The 21,305-nt window shown below is 38.5% G+C and overlaps 1 protein-coding gene across 1 annotated transcript; it reads right to left on the reverse strand.

Moving 5' to 3' along the window:
* Positions 1 to 7,174: 7,174 nt before the first annotated feature.
* On the reverse strand, positions 7,175 to 20,999 carry LOC139720931 (uncharacterized). Its single transcript, XM_071632261.1, has 18 exons — positions 20,913 to 20,999; positions 19,674 to 19,764; positions 18,796 to 18,926; positions 18,054 to 18,093; positions 16,994 to 17,158; positions 16,535 to 16,585; positions 15,722 to 15,930; positions 15,186 to 15,338; positions 14,018 to 14,849; positions 13,730 to 13,808; positions 13,172 to 13,315; positions 11,147 to 11,763; positions 10,621 to 10,802; positions 10,108 to 10,353; positions 9,178 to 9,363; positions 8,732 to 8,792; positions 8,198 to 8,293; positions 7,175 to 7,291 (listed from the first exon to the last, which is right to left on the reverse strand). Exons 1-18 carry the CDS (start codon positions 20,951 to 20,953, stop codon positions 7,175 to 7,177), a joined length of 3,441 nt encoding a protein of 1,146 aa, XP_071488362.1. The 5' UTR covers positions 20,954 to 20,999.
* Between the last annotated feature and the right edge of the window lie 306 nt (positions 21,000 to 21,305).

Here is a 21,305-nt window from a genome sequence, read left to right on the forward strand (position 1 = left end):
AACGGACAGTGATTAGCTAGATTGACACTTACAGCCGTCGGAGAGTGTGTTGAAAATCACGACTTCATCATTATTGTCATCTATTGTGTCGTAATGCATATACATCATGAAGTGGCTGTAAAGAGCATCTACACCCTACGTCATCAAGCCATATTTCCAAAACTAATTTTCCAGCTATTGTTGTTATCTGCGATGGCAACATCTGGTCTAGTTTGCAACTATCTCAGAGGCTTGCCATGAGCAGTATTCCCTCTCTGGTGTGTTTTTTTTAGAGGGAAGAATAAGAGAACAGTTCATGTTCTGCCACAATAGTCTTTCATAACGCTTTATATTGTTTTAAATCTCAAAAGCGAAGAGGATTATGCAAGCTCACTGAATTCTTGCAAACGGAGAGTCATTTTGTTCCCTTCAGTCCCTTGGATAGGACATAAAATGGAGGTCCCGTGTGTGAGAGAGTCACAACTCATGCATTTAAAAGATCCCGCTTCATTAAAATTTTATTCATCGCAATGAGCAGGATGCAGTTTAACCCGGTAAAGTGGTCCCGCCTCACATCCAACTGGACCCTATATTTATGCAGCTTAGCACAGCTGAATATGGGCTATCCAGCCATATCTTCTCAGATGGAAAACGAACGTACAAACAACAAACAAACAAAATTTCTGGACAACACACACAAAGGAAACTAAAGTAGACCTATCAGTGAAAACACCAAACCATGGAATTACTTGAATAACGATCCCCTGCCTTCCAACTTAGTGGTGGTACAGAAAATTCACAAAATACAGGTTTCATTCTGCGAACAGATCGGTTTCTCACTAAAGTAATATGCACCGAATTCCTTTTCAGGAGGCATTGCAATGGAGTGCCCCCGGTTTTCCCTCACAGTTAAACCACATTTGGTTGCATCAAAGTTTATCACGTAAACGGCTTTCTCAGAATTTGATTAGTGCTGATTCGCAACACTTCGTGCAATTTCAAAGGAAGACACACAGGTAGTAGAGCAGGAGGTATAATGTCATGAATGTAGGACATTTTCCCGTTTTCCTCGTACTCATCCAGTCATGAGCGTTGTCGGGCTAAACAACTGCTAAATGGAAGTCAATTCCGATCGACGAGGGGGAAGTCTGGTGCCTAGCTTCTTTCTTTGTTTCTCTTTGTTTCCATGTTTCTTTCTTTTTCTATTTCAACCGTTCTTTTTTTCTCCTTTCTTAATGTATGTATTCATAATCATGTATTCTTTTTTCATTTATTCTAATTTCCTTTGTCCGTCCTTCTTTCTCCCGTTCTTTCTGTTCTTATTCTTAAGTCATATACAGCCAGGTAGTAATGGCTCATCCCGTTATGCAGTCGTTTGTTTGCTTGATCTTAGATTTTCATTACTTCCTCCAGTGTCGGTCATTAAAACTCGTCTTACGAATCCATGGTATTATCATGGAACGAATATTCTTATAAAATCCGACTCATTAACGAACTGATTCAATTTGTGCAGATATCAATACTTAATGGTTTTCTGGATAAAGTCTGCCTACATAACGCATATTTGATGGTAATTTTACGCTTAGTTGAATTTGTGTTTTTAAAGATCTTCCCATTTGGATTTCGTGTAGAATTAACCAAGCATGAAATAGGCCTACTTCCCTAGGAGGCAGGCTTGTGAAGCTCAATGAACAGCGCCAGGTTTGTTTCACTATGCAGTACATTGTTTGGTGACTCTGTTTGCAAACGAACGAGCAAGTATACAAATTAAAACAGAAAAAAAAAAACTGTTTGCAATTGATCTATATAACTCTTGCGGAGTTCTGTTATTTTTTAGCATTTTTTAATTTTGTTTTCCCCGTGTTTGTCCTGTTCTGTTCGTGCTTGGAGCATTGAGGGAACATCCACTTTAAAGCGCTCGGACAACGAGTGTTTCGGCTTGAGAATATCGTTTTGTATATAGTTTACGATGAGGACGCCACAAAATGAATGCACTCTGTTGGCACATCACACCACAGCTATAAATCGGTTACTTCCCACGGAGAGTAAATTCTGAGCACATTGCCAAAGTCACGTTCCTGCCAGAAAAGGTAAGAACCTTGGATAAAAACCAAAGGCGCGCTAATAAGTACTTCAGTCAAATGATTGGAAAAAGAATCGGACATCAAATTTTCCTTGTGGATTGGATCCTATTTTTATGGCACCGATTAACAAGCTTCTTCTAACGGAACAAACTGTGGTTAATACCCAATGTATACTAACAATCAGCTTCAAAGAGTCTTAGCAGCATTTGTTGAACTTTGAAGGGAAATTCCGGACCAGGTGAAAGTTTGTTTTTTTTTTCAAAAAGAAAGAGTGAAATTATTTGACACCACAATAATGCAAATTACTTAGGTCAAAATCGGATTAAAAGTAAAGAAGTTATGCAATTTCAAGGATTCGCTGATTTTTGCAGAACAGTTCTTGAACAGTTTTTATGAATAATATATGTAATATAGTAAGCTGATAATGTCATCTCAAAATTTCTCACTGCTCGTTAAAAAAGAAAATGACGAAAATTCAACTTTTCTGCCATGAAAGTATAAAAACAATACTGTATTTTCCTGGATGAATTGTGTATCTTCCAAATAACGATCAGTCAGACGTTTCAGATATGCCAGGATCAGAGACTGGGGCATAATTGCGATTGAACGAAAATCTGGATATCTCAAAATTTCTTGCACATGTTCAAATTGTATGGCAAGATGTGATATGGGGTGATGTCCTCAATTCACAATTTACATATAATTTGACTGTTCAAGAACTGTTTCTTGAAAATTAGCAAAACTTCACAATTTTACGAATTCCTTAATTTTCATTCAATTTTGATCAAATTTCGATTGTCTTGCTTCAGAAAATGTTACTCTTTCTTTTCAGACTAACTTCGAACTTGTCCGGAATTCCCCTTTAAGATTAATCTGTCTGTCAGAAGGAAAACGGAATGACACCGAAGGCAACCACATTACAAAGATTGCAGGGTAAGTTCGAACAATGAGTGTGTCATTATGATACTGGATGTGGTTTTCCTGCGGAGCTCACATTAATCACACATTCAACATAAAAAGTTATATGTGTATATCTCTCTACAGTTTTCCCTCTCTCAGAGGGAATATATGTCATATCTAAAGCTGAGTCATAAAACATTCTAGTACCCGCATATTTTGTTCATGTACATGAATGTTTCGGCAAATTAATAAACGAATGAATGCGCACGTTATATTCTGGCCTTCATTTTTTTTCTGCAATGTAATTCAGATGTGTGCGTGTATAAGTGCGTCCACCCCTTTTATTTATTCATTTATTTTTGTTATTATTTTTTTAATGTGTGCCTGTTTTTGTTTGCGTGTGATTGGCTCATTTTCCAGTTCGCTGATTAATCCCATCTCGTGAGTCACGATAAAGATTACCCATTGTCACATCAATCGTCGCCTCCGACCTTCCTATAGTCCCCGTATAAACCCGCCATATGTGTTTAGACACCATTTCACGTGCCCGGCGAATTACGTGCGTTGAAGGGATGGTACAGTTTCGGTTAAGATGGAGTTTGAGGTTTCCAACATTTATTGATGATGATTTATTTATTATTCATTTATTTATCTATTAGTTTATTTATCTATTTATTCATTTGTTTATTTATTTATTTATTCATCTATTTATTTATTCATTTTTAGATAATGAGAAACCTCTTCTGAAATATGAAAAAGCATATAATTCTAAAAGGGATCCAAAGCTTATTTGATGAAAATTAATTGGTTTTGAATGGTTGAGATACAAGTGTATAAAAACCAAAGCAATCCTAATAAGAGTTGGGACCCGCCTTTCATTACAGTCGCTTTATTTTACTTTGTTTTTGGATGTCTCGGCTATAAAAAACCAATTTTCAGCAAACAAACTTTGAATTCCTCTTGGAATATTTTGTATGCTTTTTGACATTTCATAAAGTGATGTCGAAGTATCTCACAAAGAGTTAAAAGCTGAATTCTCACCTCAACCAATACAATACCATCCCTTCAAGTCTCTCATTGTCACTGGTAACTCATCGATATACAATTGTACTGCATTGGTATGTTAGTGAAATACAATGGAGGTGCTGAGAGGCTTAGAGAGACGTAAACTCGGGCCTGAGCCCATCTATAGGGAGTTTGCTATGGCCAGGCTTTCGAGGAAAAGAAACAAAACAAATCAAAACGAAATATTTCTCCATAAACGATTTATCAAATCAATATTCAAGTTGATGAGCAAGACAGGAAATATGAAACAAACAAACTAATAGGTAAAGAATGAAGAGAAAAACTGAGTGAGAGATTGAGAGAGAGAGGGGGGGGGGAGAGGAGAGGGAGAGAGAGAGAAAGAGAAGAGATATGAGAAAAGAAAGAAGAGGATGATATGCAGATTTGAACTGAGAACCTCGATAAAAGTCTTGAAGGTCCACCCGAGAGTTTGAAACCAGTAGTTCTCAGTATTCTCTCAAACCCCTCCATCTCCTTTACTCTCATTAAGTACCGGTAACCTCTCTTCCCAGCTCACAAAATTATGGCACACAATCCCAAGACAGACATCACTGCAAATGCACCAAACAAAAACATGTAAATACATGTCCAAGTGAACATATCATGGTATCTGATGATACAGGTGGCTCCCGTTATAACGAAGTCCTTTCTTTTTGTTTTATCATATATTTTTTTTGAATAATTGAACAAATAAACAATAAAGAATATAGAGTGGATGATGTTGGGGGATGAAATTTTACTCCATTGTAACTGGAATTTCGTTATAACCCTGTTTGTTATAATGGGAGTGCACTGTATGTCTGTTGCTGTGCGTTGCTCTGATTTCATCAACTTCAATGAGTGTCCACTCTCACTTAGTTCAACCATCCCTATAGAACTGCACGGTTTTTAAACTAATAAGAATAGAGTAAAGCCATGGTTAAAGAGTCAAGTTGTTCCACAGTTTTTGAAAGACATTTCTTTTAATACTATGCATAGGGATCAATGAAATTATACAAAGATATCTCTAAGAATACTGACTATTAAACAGAAGGACACACTGCTGCTTAATTCACACCTGAATAAATGACTGATGATCATTATTCTATTCTGCTACAAGCTTCTGTCATTTCTTCCATCAATCACTCATGATATGTACAAGTTTTACTTGTATTAGGTATAAAAAAACACCACACAAACCTGTAATATTAATTGAGTATGTCACAGAGGCAATATAACATAAAAAGAAATGACCAATTAAATCACATGCAATTTGGCGTACAGTAAAATCTTCCATTAAATATACTATTGTAAGATTTATGATATAATGTACATGAACGTCTATGATGCTTTCCTTTTCTTTGCTTTGTACACTCTGCCATGTGGTCAACCATCAACTTCCTCAATGTTCTCACTTAACTTAAACAAACAAATTTTCATCACTGGTAAGTCGAGTAGAAATAGCACACAATTAATAACTTATTTCCACCTATGTGTATCTACATTAAAAATGTCATTACAAATATGCAGCTCTTCTAACAATTTCAGATAGTACCATAATTCATTCTACTAATATCAATCAAAGAGTGGAAGTTGAGTATTAACGATATAACATCTGATATCCAAGCATTCCTTTCACTTTCCGATTACTCGAGATGAGAAAAAAAAATGAATCTGGACAAAGGCCGTTAAGTGCAACATGTTTCAAATGTCGCTTCTTTCCCTTTCACAGTCCATCATTCTTCACTTTAAGTGGTTGACAGGAAACTTAGTCTCATGTTGAATGTAGTTTGCTTGTACTGGTATGCATTAGTTATGACTGTTCAAAGAAATGCATGCTCATATATACTCATGCAGTCTGTGAGAAGAAAGCATTCAAACTTTCAGATACTTTTTTCTGTACTTCATGAACTATGAATGAATAAAAACAGGAAGAAAAAGATGGAAAAGAAATTGCACATAACTAGGAATTTGAAGCAATGGAATTACTAGATTGTCAAAAGCCTGAATGAGGATATTAGACTCTAATAAGCTTAATAGGAATATTGTCTTACAACGCTAACATAAATGAACAAATATCATATTTTCAAGAATCATGCTTTTATCATTAAAGATTAAAATACAATGTAATCACATACATTTGGAAATACCTTGGTGCCACACCATTGTTTCCAAGTTGCAGCACTTCCAACAAAAATCATGACCTAAATCCTCTTTAATACAGTTTATCCTCTCTGTTGTCAAACTTAGTATGTTATTCTATGTCAAATTTATTTCTAATTACAGAATATTACACAAATAGTGTGAGAGCAATGAGGAATAGAATATCTTTTTTCCCTCATGTCTACATAAGTTACATCAAAGTAAAAACACAAAACAGCCTCTTTTATGCAGGAAATGGTAAGTATGGTATTAAATATGAAAAATATCTCTTTACATGTCATCGATACCCTGTAAGGATAAATTGAAATATCCATTTACCATGAGAGTACTTGTATATCATTAAACCTTAACTAATATAGTCTGTTTCGCCTATTTCATCACATATGTGATGCACACATAATATAATATATAGTTTAATTAATCTGTCAATGGCTACCACACCTTTTAATACAATGTTCATTAACCAGAAAGACCAGCAATTTAAATCATTTGTATGAAATGTCACTAATCAGCAGACTGTCCACAGAAGTGAACACACACACAAAAAAAAATGTTGGGGAAATCCCTTTCTACCTACTTTACTGTATTATTTGGCAGTTTGAGGTCCATGCTCTCTCATATGGTGCAAAATCAAATAAGAAATTTTAATGTCACATGTCCAGAAATGGGCAATTTGAGAAACTGTATATCTCAAGACAGATCCGCTGTATATGTCGATCTTTATTTATAGAATAATCCAACATTTATTATTATCTTATAGACAACTCTGTTACTGTAAGTTAAGGCCTCTTTGAATTCATTTATGTATTGGAATCCAAGGAATACATGAAGATATTTGCCTCTCTTGCAGTGATCATATACAAGGGTCTGGATTTTTGTTCTTTTTGTTCCTGATATAAGAAGGTAGATAGATCTATACCTCTCGGCATATATGGCAGTTTAATGACAATCTACAGAGGAGAATCAGAGGACATTCGCCGGGCTGTCCTCGAACTGCTGGTGGTCTAAACGGTCTGCTGCTCCTGGCTGGTGTCTTCGTACTCCGCCCGGATGCTGTCCAGGAAACTCATTCCCGACCGGGACATCTTCTCCTGCTGGTGGTGGAAGGACTGCTGCCTTGCCTGTCATAGCAACAATTCATGAGAAGGAGAGATATTAATTTTGATATCATACCACTTATGGGACTCACTTAGTAATGATTCGAGTACAATAGAATTGTCATGATATAAAATGATACGAAGAAGATGCGGATAGTTTTCGGAAACTGTCATAATGGTAGATAATGCTATACTTTCTGGAAGTGAGAGAGAAGAACAGGGGGGCAGCAATAAGTTCAGATAGTACTTGCAATACTTATCATTTTATCAAGTTTAAGGTAACAAGTGATATAAATGATGACATTAGAAATGATAGTTGTGCAATCGATAATCATGAAAACTATGAGGGATAGTAAATAAAATGTCAAAGAATCGCATTGCATCACTATCTGATTGCTGATGTTCTTTCTTTTTCCACATCTTCTTCTGTATAATCCTAACTCTATAAATGCCCCATATACGAATGCAAAGAGCCTAAAGTGCCTGCACTACAACACCGTAAAAGAGGTGGAAATCCTGTAAACTCTAAACTTCCCTTTTCTACGAATACGAAGTACACCAGGTAAATCGCATTAGGCTTTTAAAGTTGCTATTACAACCCTGAAAATTAGATTCCTTTCATAAGCTGGTATATTGTAAAGGGAAGTAATTTCCTCAGAATCATAAACCTGGAAACTTCCTTATGGTGGAGAGGGAAACAACACTATAGTTTTCCAGGAAATTGATATGGGCTCAAAATTCTAACTGCTACCCGGTATTCTTGGTACAAAAGGGGAGAGTATTCTTGAGTGACATGGAGTTCATTTTTCATTTCTTTGTTAACTGCTCTTCGGTGTACTAAAGTAAGATTTCCTACACGATGTTGGGATGCAAAATTTCATGATGTTAGCAAAAGGGGCATATGACCTTTTCAAGTGTTGTCCAACTCACCATAAGGTCCTGCTTGTTTGTGGCTGCCTTCTTCGGTGTTGCAGGTCTCTCTATCTCGTCATCGGCTGAAGCCGCAGCTGCTGCTGCTCCGGACTCCTGTGTGGGCCAAACCAAGATTAAATCTCATGAAATTCAGATTTCATCATATTGTGAGTATTACGGGAGAAATTATAGTTTATCACACTCCTTATGATTGAGCACCAAAACACATTTGATATATCATCTCAACGTTATCTACTCACATATCTCAAGACAATGGTAGGGTGCTACATGATATCTTGTGAGATTTTTGAAATCACAAAATTTCCATTCTTGATACGGTCATAATTTCTTTTTCTGTCATATTCACTGCCATCGTATTCATCATTTTCTTCAATACAGCACTTGGTGACGTGTTTGATATGTTGGGTTTTTGTTTTGTTTTGTTTTGTTTCATATTGCAAACTTGCGAGTATGGATGAATGGCTACATGTGTACGGCCTACAAGATAGAAAGGAATACAGACATTGGGAAAAATTTACCAAACTGGCTTACCTCTTGAGATTGCCTTTGTTGTGAGTCAGCCTGATTCTGTCCTGGTGATCGGCTGGGAGATCTGAAACAAACGAACAAAATTGACAACTTGTTAAGAGTTTTCTTCTTCCCACAACAAACAAGTTCAAGAATGAACATTCTATCTTTATTGACTGCATATCTTTTTTTTTTTCCAGAAATATTTTCCTTATCTTGATATTCATAATATGATTCTGCTCAATCCATACATTACAATATGCCACTTTTAAAGGGACACATACTTAAAAAGTAAAGTATACAAAAATAAACATGTCATTGAATACATTGATAATTTCAACCCGCTACGCAGCAAATATCATTTGATAACTAGTCAATTAATTGATGTCTTCATCAATGATTAAGAGTATAAAACTATCAAAGAAGCAGTAAATGGAGATTTAAAGGTTATGCAGTCGAGATTAACTCACTCGCTCCTGAGCACTGAGAGGGAACTGTCCGCCTGGGTCAGATCCATCCGGCATGACTGGAGGAACCTCTCGACGTCTGCGTGCTGGTAGTCGGAGGCCAGCTCCAAGGGGGAACGTCCCATGATGTCTTCACAGTCCTCACACGCCTTGTTGGCCACTAGCCACTTGCAGCAGTCCAGGTGTCCGCTGAAATCGAGGCAAGGAAATAATGGTTGATTAGGGTCAACATACCGGTAATCAAGTTAAAGTCTGAATTCCCTGCAATATTCCATCACTTGCTTCTCGTCAACATTCATCCCACTCCAATTTGACAATGATGTAAACAATGATTTAAAATGGATGAATAAAAAATACAATGATTGACACACAAAAATAAATACACATGTGAATGAATGAATAAACATGGCATAGGAACTACTGCAATTAGCTGCATCATTTGGTAGCTGGTATGTCGGTGTAGGGTTAGCAGATGGAAAGTAAATGTCTTGAAATATATAACACACTGATAGTGCAATAGTTGTTGGAAGAATTCCAATTGCTTTTGTTCAATGTCAAGTCCAGAACCTAGAGTAGGAAATTGCAGGCTCAGTGTGAGCCTACTCAGAACAAATTGTTTTGAAACAGAGAGTGGAAGCAATTAACAAAACAATCAAATACATAGAAATAGCATTACAATAATTGATTGTTATGATAAAAGTGTTCACTTCTGTGATGTAGACATTTCTATGTAGAGGGTATATATTTGAACATTGAGCAGGTAAACAATAAGGTGTGACAGTAAAGTCTCATTGTATTCAAAGACTAAGTGATGGCTTCAAAGTCCTAATTTAACCCTTTGCATGCTTTGAGTGTTGTTTGACCCAGAAAAAACCCCTGTAGTGTTGCATACACTGTCCAAAGTCCCTGGCACAGAGAGGGTTAAAAACTTACCTCATAGCAGCCAGGTGGAGGGGAGTTTGCTGGTCCACCGTCTTGCAGTTCACATCCACCCCCATGGCGGCCAATACCATCATGACGGGCTTGTGCCCATTCATGGCGGCCTGGTGCATTCCACTGTAGCCTGTAGGGGTGAGCATGTTGACGTTGACATCACTGACGATGAGCCACTTGACGATGTCCAACTTGCCTGCAGCCGTAGCACAGTGGAGCGGGGTCCAGCCCCTCTCATCTGGAGTACTGAAAATTAAAGATACAGGATGATATTGATAATTTGTCGGAATAACCACTGGTTTGATTCCCAAATGGCATTCTTCATTTCAGTAACTTGGATATGTTACACCTGGTTCAAGATGGGTGCTGCAGAATTAGGCACTTATTCTTGATTTCTCACATTCTAGTCACATGAATGGTATACTCTGAGGCAAAATCATCATCATCACCATCATCATCATCATCATCATAATAAAGGATTACTATCATCAAGACTAGATTGCATAAACTTACTCTTTCAATTCTGGCTTGAGTGTGATAAGTTGTTTGGCTCTGTCCAGGTTTCCCTTCTTGCAGCATTCATGGATTGAGGGACCAGCCAATAGCCTCTCTTCCTCCTCCCTCTTCTTTGCCTCCTCCTCCTCTTCCCTCTCCTTCTTCCGCCTTTCTTCCTCTTCCTTCGCCTTTATGCCAGCCTAGAGGAAGACACAAGGAAAACATGTTGTTTTTATTTTTTGCTTGTGATCAATTTCAAGTCAGAGTTTATCAATGCTACGTATTCTTACCTACAAAGTTTTGCTTAATTTCTGATCATGTCTTCTGGTTAATGATATTTGAATGTGATTGCATTGTTTAGGAATATTACGACATGATTCTACCTCAGCATTGCAAATATTGTACCATTCAATATATGTAATCAACTCTAGTAGTATATAATAATGTATTGTAGAATATACTGGTGATATATTATATCTGGAAATGTTCTTCCTGCAGATGTTAATACTGGAGGAAAAAGGAGAGAATATGTCAATAATCTCACCATATATCCAGACATGAAATCCCCGGCAGTTTTTCCTTTCGATCTCTCATCACTGGATGATGGTGGGTGTGGCGAAGGATGCCGTGAGTTGATGGGCGTTGACTGCTTGGGCATTGACACTGATGCATCCCTCACATCGGTAGGCAATGGTTCTGAGTGCTGCGGCTCTCCTGGGTGGCCACCCCTGTAGTATCCTCCACTGCTGCCCGTTCGCTCATTGTCACTGTCACCGTCCCCCTTCCCACTCCTCCTCCGACCCCCGCGATCACCGCCCTCCGTCTCACTCCCACTCGAGCTCCCACTGCTGCTCCCACTGCCGCTCCCACTCCCACTCCCGCTGCTGTCCGTCCGGTCGGTGCGATTGCCACGGCTTCTCGTGGTGTCGGTGACGTCCGTGTCGCTGTCGGTTTCTGTTGCCGTGGTAGTGGATGGGACCCTCCTCCTCCGATGTCGCCTTCTCGGCTCGGACCTCTCCGTGGATCCACCGTCGCTGACAAAATGTCCGTCCATCTCCGTCACCTGACTGAGATGGGGGTCGGTATCGGTGTACACGCTGCTGTCGGCACTACGCTCCACGAAGTCTGTCGCTTCACTGTCGGACTCACTCGATGATACATCTATATGGAATGCAATCATTGCATGATTATAGGAGTGAAGTACATGCAGGCATAATTTTTGTGAAGAAGCAGATTTGTTCACAAGGTACCAGTACTCTTGAAAAAGATAACAGAATTAATCTTTACTATAGGGAACTCTTTCATTCACAGCATCTTGCAAAATCAAAAGTTTCTTTAATCCTGTGTTTTCTAATCAACTGAATATACTTGTTGAACATGCCTATCAGTAAGAGGCACTCAACCATCTGAATTCATATATGTGTCATTTATATCTAATCATCATATCATTATCATTGCTATAATGATATCAGGAATACCAACCAATGTAACTCCACAAACCTACTAGGCGTGTCTTCATCAGCCCGAAGTTTCAAAATAGCGCGCTGTCTTGCGGTTACCAAACTAGTCCGATGTCAAAATAGCGCGCTATCTGTGTAGTGAAGACGCAGATAGCGCGCTATTTGATCGGGAAAATTTCCCCCAAAATCTTGGTCTAGTTCGTCAACTAGAGCGCTAATTCGTGAAATAGCGCGCTATCTTGGGTGCGTCTCCATCAGCCCGAAATTTTCTTGATCCCTCCACGCTTCTGCTTAGCCAGCTGGCAATGGAAAGCGCATGTACAAGCAGCTAGTGATTGTGTATAGTATACATTACACGCACGGTGTATTCAAGGATCACATGTGTGCACTATAGGCCTACTGTTGTTGTCATCTTTAAAACCAGGAAGGTGATTTCTCTCACCTCCCTATTAAAAGTCAGTGCCGTGCATGCTAGCTGTTCTTTTGTAAACTTCTTCTTCTGGTCCACTCTATACCTTAGCTGAAGATTCTTGCAGATTGTGTGCATTTTGGATTTGTTTAAACATTGCAATTCGTTAATTTCATATAAGATGCCTCACTGGACAGAAGAAAGAGCAGCGTTATTAATATCCCTTTGAAGAGAATTTGCTGTACTGCTCAACTCCCTGGTTGTAGAATCGTACATACGGTGATATAGGAGATTTTGAGCGGGGAAATCCACTTTCGAACCGCGAGCCAGGCAGAGTAATATTGCAAAGTGCGCATGCGTCAATTTTCGGACTAATTTCCCGAAGCAGGCTGTTCGAGCTGATGAAGACGCACATTCGCTGTATCGGGCTATTTTCTAAGACCGCAAAATGTCCCGCTAGTTTGAACTTCGGGCTGATGAAGACACGCCTAATGATACATCATAACAAAAATCTCAAGATAAAAAATGCCAATGTTACAGTAGTGTTTTTTATTTTGATTGCAAAACAAATACTCAGTATGGAAACTGCAGACCACTTGGCAGCTGTGTCATTATGTATATCAGATAGTCTCTCATGAGACTACATTAAAGAATGGTACAATATGGCTGACAATGGTGTGGTTCTGACGTGCCAACTCACCCATAATGATGTTTGTGACAGGTAATGTTCTCACTGTCCTGCCATCCTCGTCCTGCGCCGACAGCCACCGCTCCACCACAAACTCATAGCTGATGTCATCCCCGTACTCCCGGATCATCAGCTTATCAAGGTACCAGCCACACCCTGAAACGGCAGACAATGTGATAAATAAATTAATTTCTTAAATTATGCAGCATACATATCACTAAATGATGTACTTATCATACATATCACATAGTACAAAAAAAAAAACATGCTTTGTTCTGTCGTTTTCTTGCAATCAAATTTTTTTTTCCTCTCTTCATGCAGACATGTGGACAGAGCTCACTGAAATGGTTTTGAGAAGTAATGTATCCCTTCTTGATGATTGATAGCAAGTTTTAGATCTGCAATATGAATGCCAGATACGATGCTATTAGACTACAAATGGTGTTCTGCACAAGCGCAAGGCAGCTGTGTCCATTGTTCAACCTGGGAGGCTGCATAGTCTCAGCATTCGCATTGCAGATCGAAAGCTTGTTTGTACTTCAGTAATAACTAGGTAACTGATCGACTCACCTAATTCTCTCCTGTCATGGCCAATGGTTACACACTCCAGCTTGCCAACATAGAACGATTCCACCTTGAATACATCAATCTGCAAAGAAAAAGAGGATCAAAATGCAGGTTAGCAGGTACTACTCTCAAACACTTTCACGTGAGCATCCAAGTTTACACTTTGATTGATCAATTTAAACAGTTACCATAACTTTGAAAACACAGTAACAAAACTGCACCATAATGATTTTCAAGATGAACTCATATTTCTTGCTTCATATTGTGCAAGATATTCAGAATTTTCCATACCTGTCCCTTTTGGAATTTCATCTTCTTCCCATCCTTGGTGTCCTTAGACTGTTTGAGCTTGATCTTTCCTGTGTTCCCTTTCTCTCCATACAAGATGATGTGCACATCAGCTCTCGTGCTGGCACCCAGTCTATTGCCGGTGTGGATTGCCATTTCATAGATTGTCCTCTTTCCGGATTTGAGCCTCGGGCCATGCCGTAAGTGGTCATAATCGTCCAATTCCTCCTCCTCTTCCTCAGAGGGAGAGGGAGTTGGGTCTGGTGTTATCTGGGTGGATACCTCCAAGGGGTGCTCTGTCTGTGTGCTGATGGCATCGGGGATGGTTTGCGTGCTCATTTCGGGGAGGGTCTGCGTAGAAATTTCCGGCCCCTTGGCGGGGGTTTGCGTGCTCATGTCGGGCGCAGGGGGTTCCGTCTGCGTCGAGGTCTCTGGGAGCGGAAGTACTGTTTGGGTGCTGATTTCTGGCGGTGGAGGCACTGTTTGTGTGCTCATCTCCGGAGGGGGAGGCTGGGTTTGGGTGCTGGAGGTGATCGGGGGCGGCTCCGTCTGCATGGAAATTTCGGCCTGCCAGGGGTCGGTCAGCGCCTCAACAGTGTTCGCTCGCCTCGTCTGGGTGTCCTTGGTGTTGTCCCGTTCTACGGTCTGCATGGCAGTATCCACCCCGGTCTGGGTGGTGTTGTCATAACTGACCAGCGCTGTATCATTCTGGAGAATGCTTGGCTCCTGGTTGATGCTGTCATTGTCCTCTTCCTCCTCCTCCTCTTCATCATCATCGATGTCAGCATCCACCAACTGCATGTCGGTACCCATGTCAACCTTGGACATCTTGATGCTGCAGAAAAGACAAAGCATATTTCAAAACTTTGATAGCAACACACATTGTGACCACATCAATGTAACTACTAACACTTCCTCTTACATTCATCTATTCTTTTCATGGCACAAATTCCGAATTGAATTTAGTAACATCATACAAGGACAGATCTGTTTGTATGTTATAATATTTATAAACTAAAAAGTTAAGAAGTTCACTGTCGATACAGGGGGGGGGGGGCTTCTCTTTTCTCCTGGCAACTTTTAGATCACAGGATTTTCAAGAAAATTGATGCAGATAGCACTATCAGTCATTACACATGAAAGGTGGTATAATTTAATGATGCACACTTACTTGAGCCACTCTGGAGTCTGTGAGCCCCCACTGCGGACTGGAACCAGAATGTTGGTAGGACTGTCATCGCATTCTGGCTCCGACTCAGATGCCTCATAGTGATTTGGGGGCGGGGTGGGTCTGATTCGTATCCTCTGCCCATACTGATCATACCTGCAAGGCAATGGATTACGATTCAGTCATACATAGGCATTACTGGTACTCATCAATAGTCTAATGGATATCAAGCTAAGAGAATTTTTTTCAAGTATATATACAAACAGGGAAGATGGAATCAAATTTTTACAAAAGGAATGCACATGTATTATATCTATTTTGACGGATTTTAATAGAAGTTTGATGATAGAACTATAATATTGGGCTAAGCGATGTCCTCAGATAGCTTTCCAAAATGGAATATCAAATCAAAATATATTCATAACTTGCATGACTCATTGAATGTACAGATGCTAAACTTCAAGATATGTAACGTCCCTTCAAGCTTATGACAATACAATAAGGGTATCCAACAGGTTGCTATTTCCAGTGAAGCTTACCCATATCTCTTGCTGCTTGGGTTGTATACGGCCGACGAAGGCCTCACCCCACGAGAAGTCTTGGGCCTGCCATTCATGGAATGAGCAGACCTGGTCCTGATGCCATAATTGGACTTGGGTCTATCGGGTCTTTGGGGAGGGTAGGTGTACGGTGAGGACTGGATGATTGGTAGACTACCCCCAACTCCAGAGTCCTGCATTGCATATACCTGTAGACAAAAGTCACAAGGGTAAGATTTTTAAAAATGCCTGAGATCATTTGCATGTCTTCATTTTTTCTTACATCATGTGCATATGTCTCCAATATTCTATTTCATACATCAATGATGGTCAAAGATCACTTAACCATCTCACCAAAGTAGAGTTACGAGTAAATATATATTTCACACTTTTAAAATTGTAATGTACAATGAAGGCCTTTGCAGACTATTTATCTATTGATACCTTAAGAGCAAAAAAAAAAATAAATCATGCCAGGGTAGAAGGAGTTCCTGGATTGTTATCTATCCGAAATATGTTGTAGACAATCCAATGTGTGAGTTCTGGCCTAGTACTAATCAGTACTCAGCATGTTAATAAAAAAAATCATTACAAGTAGTACTTGGTTCCTTTCCTGCCTATGCACAATCATATTTTGCCATGGAACCCATGGTTACTGACTGGACTCTGGAAAGAACATAGCAAATACAGCCTGTTCTCTTAACCCGTTTCCCCTGGGCTGATTTTGCTACAATACATATTTCCCATAGACTCCTCCCCGAGGTGCCCCGAGTATACTCGGGACTTGTTTTCAAAGGGTTAAAGCAGACTCACCTTGGCAGAATACTTCTTGGCTCTCTTGCCTTCCTCAATTGGTACCGTTTCCTGGTGGGAAAAAAAAAACAACACATATTGAATTTCTTTTACATAGGAGCAACAATTTTATGTGCAGAGATACTTTTTTCCTACCTACTATCTCGCTCTGTTTATTTCCCCTTACCATGTCCATTTCCCTTTGTCTCTCTTCATCATTTTATGTTTAAAAGAACAAGAAATATATGACCTACATGAAAAATACAGACATAACTGTACCATAAATACCAACTCTCTACCTCAACACACTGCACACAAGAGTATCTAATATTTAGCACAAAAAGTTTTGGCGTTGAATTATTCAGCTTTCTTTTTTTGTGTGTGCCAAAAAAATTTCCTCTATATGCAATTGAAAATTGATCTGGCTGTAACTATATTCTACAGGTCTTACTAAACTCAACATGTATACTAATAACTTACAGAAGCAACAAGGAGCTTGGTGGCTGTGTTGACGAGTCTCTCTGTCTCCCCCTTGGACAGGTAGGGACCGTGTTTGGAGCGCAGGAGGATGGGACCACCTTGGAAGTTGCTCCGCCTCTTTTTGGGGGCAGTAGCCCTGGGCCGGATGATTGTAGAATAGGGGTTCTGTGGATATGGGAGAGGGAAAAGGAAAATGCACAAAAATGGATCTCTCAACTTTGCATTGTCAGTAAGATATATGTAATATAAACTTTTTATGAAATGGTGAACAACAATGTTTTCCATAGTCTATAAACATATTTTTTTAACCATCAAGACTTCATCCACTAATGACTTGAATCATTCTGTTGGTTATCTATTAACTCATTGAGGATGGGCAACTTTTGCTATAACACACTTTTCCTATAGACACCTGCCCAAGTATACCCAGGACTCATCCCCAATGGGTTAATGATGGAGGGATATGAATCAGTCCTGTCTTGAATGAATGGAGTCACTGAGAATAGAGCTGGAAGATTAAGATGTCTGGCCAGGACCATTACTACGAAAAAGCCCCTTCCTTTATAGCAACAGGAGACAGGTTTAATGAACTGGGTTAAAGGCTGCAATAGAAACCTTTACGAGAGGCTCTTAGTGAATAGGGTATCAATGGTATTGTGTAATGTATAGGGACAGGCAGGTATTGAGAGGGCTTTGTGTCCTGTGTTCCGTGCAAGGCATTGTTTACACACCACAAACTGCTAGCTGTAATTGAAGGCTACGCACAATGCCTGTACAAACTACACTGCCTATGTAAGCCTTTGCGTGCTTTGAGTGCTCACTGGCACAAATTAAGAAAAAACATAGTGTTCTACATGTATATCCTGTTTTCATCTCTTTTAATCATACATCTTTATTCAAGCTTGGGGCTTATGATCTTACTAATGATAGTCATGAAACATCTGTGAGATAAATGTGTGAAGTACAGCAGTACTGTTGGCAAAATATTGATGCACTAACTACTGCTGCCATATAGAGTCAATTGGCAAAAAAAAAGATATTAAGCAAAATGCATACTTACAGTGTACTGTGTGTGTGCCATGTACTTGTCAACATCTCGCCTGAAATGAAACAGATATATAGGATGATAGGATATCTCACAACTCATCTTGGGATCTTAGATGAGTGGGTACAACATCAGAGATTTGATCAAATAGTGTCATGACTTGTAAATGTAAGAATTAAAGTCACACAATCAGACCTGCCTATTTTGTTATAAAAACAAAGACAAGAAAAAAGAAAGATAAAACCAACAAGCAACTGTCACTATTCGACGCCCGATGTTTTACAGTCAATGACTTGGCTTCTCAAACTTTAAACAACCAAGCCTTTTAGATTATTTGCAGAATCTAATGGGCTTTTAGATAATGTATACACAATGAAGAATATTTCTTGGTGGGGATACTTTGGCAAATTTTGCACTAGATGAAAACCAAACATATATGAATATATTTCATGGTGATATCAAAATATATGAAAATACTATCATTTGAAGAAACTGCAAAGATAATCAAGTGAAATGCATGGAAATTGGCTCGGTGTAAAAATTTCATGGAATGATAATTTCTACTTTTTAGAAAACAGTACAAATCAGTGCACTAAAGGATAATATAGCAAGGCTAATTCCACAGTCAGATATCCTACATTAGGTTACAGTTACGATTGTCACCTATGAAAAAAAAAATGCATGATTTATCAAAGGTCAGCACTGTATTAGGATAAATGAACCGTAAAAGATGAAGCATTAGATTTGGCGAGCCTACCTGACTTTGTCCTCGCGAGCAAAGTGGCTGCCCTTCGGATTCATTTGGGCCATATGTTTCTTGACCTCTGGACTCCTGAAGTAGTGCTTGAGGGACCGGTCATGGAGTCCATCATACAGTAGAGTTGGCCTCTGGACAGCAAAGGTATGATATGAAAGTCAAATTTTATCAGTGCAAACGATTAAGGGGACAGCATAAAATTAATAATGTACATGTATTACAATGTATATCTTATGAGTATACTGCACTTGGAACACAAGTTTCTTGACTGCTGAAAATAACTGAAAATGACTTTGACTTACATTGAACACTCTTTGCTCATGAATGCTACTTGCAAATCACAGCAATATCATATGGTTCATTTATATTTATCAACTTGATGCATAAGTTATTCAAAGCATTGCAGAATATCTTCCTAATGACTATCAAACAAAAGGCTAACAAAGGCTAACAAATTTTCTATCTTAAGTAAGATGTACTTGAATTTCCCAATTCTTCACATGAATCTTTTATTCACCACATGAAAATAGGAGAAAACAAGATACCTCTTTACCTCTCAAAGAGGAATATATGCACTGAATTAAGAACTTAAAACTCCACTTGCAATAAAAAGTTTATCTACAAATTTTTTAAACTGCAAATGATTTTGAATGTCTTACAACAATTTCTACACTGTATTCGCAGAATCTGCATCTACCAGCATGATACAATGCATATTTTACATTGTAGGCATTGAAAAATGACCAGCAAATTCCAAAAATTACAAGATTAAGGCATTGATAAACCCTACAACTCTTTATGTAAAACCAAAGTATGATCAATAATCAGATTTTTGTGCACTAACTACAATGATTGATAACTATAGATAAATATCTTACCGGCTTCAGTGTTGGGTAGTGTTTCTGGGGCTTATCAGGTCCAGACAGGTCAAAGGCATCCTCTAACCTTTTAACTTCCATATAATATTTCCTATAATGAAGAAAGAAAATCAAACCAGAAAATGAATTATTCATCGTGATTAGCTAAATATTTGTTTGTCACAATAAATATTTCATCTCAATTTCCATTCATATAATGAGTACTGTAACAGCTGAAAAACTCATGCAGCACTTTGTCATAGCTAAACGTCAGCAGCAGTTCAGTGTATAAAATATACACCCATACACACATACACACATACACACATACAGTATGTGTTCCAGTTTCAAAACATTACATGTATGACTATACAATTATGTAAGCAAGATGGCAACTGATACATGTAACGAATGAAAATATAATCACTCCATTAAATGTACAGTAAAATTGCACAAATTTATCTTTTATACATGGCCGTTATCAGTACCTGAAATGACAATATGAGACAGGAATTAATCAATCAATTACAGTACCGGTAAGTTGATGAGCGCTGGAAAAACATCACAGAGCAATGCATCAGGTGTTGGTATATAATTAAGCATGTTATTCAATAAGCATGACTGATACAGAATTAGCATTCATTTGTAATTCTATTGGTGGGTGTATTGCATATCATGCTTCCATCTAACTTCATTCCTTTATTTAAGTATTATATCATGTCATATATCTTCACATAATTATACGATAAAGATATAAAAAAGAAAATGCATATAATAATTAAATTGCAGAGTAAATTTGTGTGTAAATGACAGCTAGCTAGGCATAGGCACGATTAAAAGTTTGTGTACGTTACCATGGCAAGTTATTAATATTAAATGAAGACATGAAGATTAAGGTCATGAAAGCAACTGAATTGGATATAATAACTGACACACCCATCGTACGCTACAGATCACTATTTGTCATTCCATTATACAGACATGCATACGGCTCTCAGATCATATTCAATATACTCATTTTATTCTATTCTCATGTTTTTCTTTATCTTCAAAATGTTGGAAACGAGGTTTTCCAGGTAAAGCACAGTGTACTTAAGATCGTCGGATCGTCACTTGTGTACTTAAGTATGCAATTACGTTTTGTGAGCTATATAGTGGCAGCACTTTACACGTGAATTACACGGAGTACAATCAACATCGAAAGAGAAGGTGAAACACAGCATACATAGCAAATGAAATATATCCTGACATTTTACTTACAATTTTTTGGCTGTACTCTTGATAACATCCTGTGAAGACATGGCGGTCGTTATCACTCCACACAGTTATCAAAATATATAATTTGTCCTAAAACTGCATGCGTGTCCAGTAGTGAGCTAGTCCAAAGATAAGGGAGGTTGTCCTGATAATTGATTAGCAATCCGTCGGCGGCTCGCTGTAAATAGACCAATTAACAAGCAAGCAGCATGCGTAGCACTACCCACGCTACGGGGATGCACCTGTACACAATAGTACACAACCATACACTACTCGTGGTAGCTAGGGAGACGTATCACTGGACGTAAATACAAATTTTCATCCGAGTAAACGTAAAGTTCTATTTCTATTTAACATTTTTGTAGGCATCCTGTATCTGAACTGGATATTTGTATA

The sequence above is a fragment of the Diadema antillarum genome, unplaced genomic scaffold, assembly GCF_040938485.1.
Source record: "Diadema antillarum isolate AM-2024a unplaced genomic scaffold, OU_Dant_1.0 scf00000135, whole genome shotgun sequence".
Classification (NCBI taxonomy): domain Eukaryota; kingdom Metazoa; phylum Echinodermata; class Echinoidea; order Diadematoida; family Diadematidae; genus Diadema; species Diadema antillarum.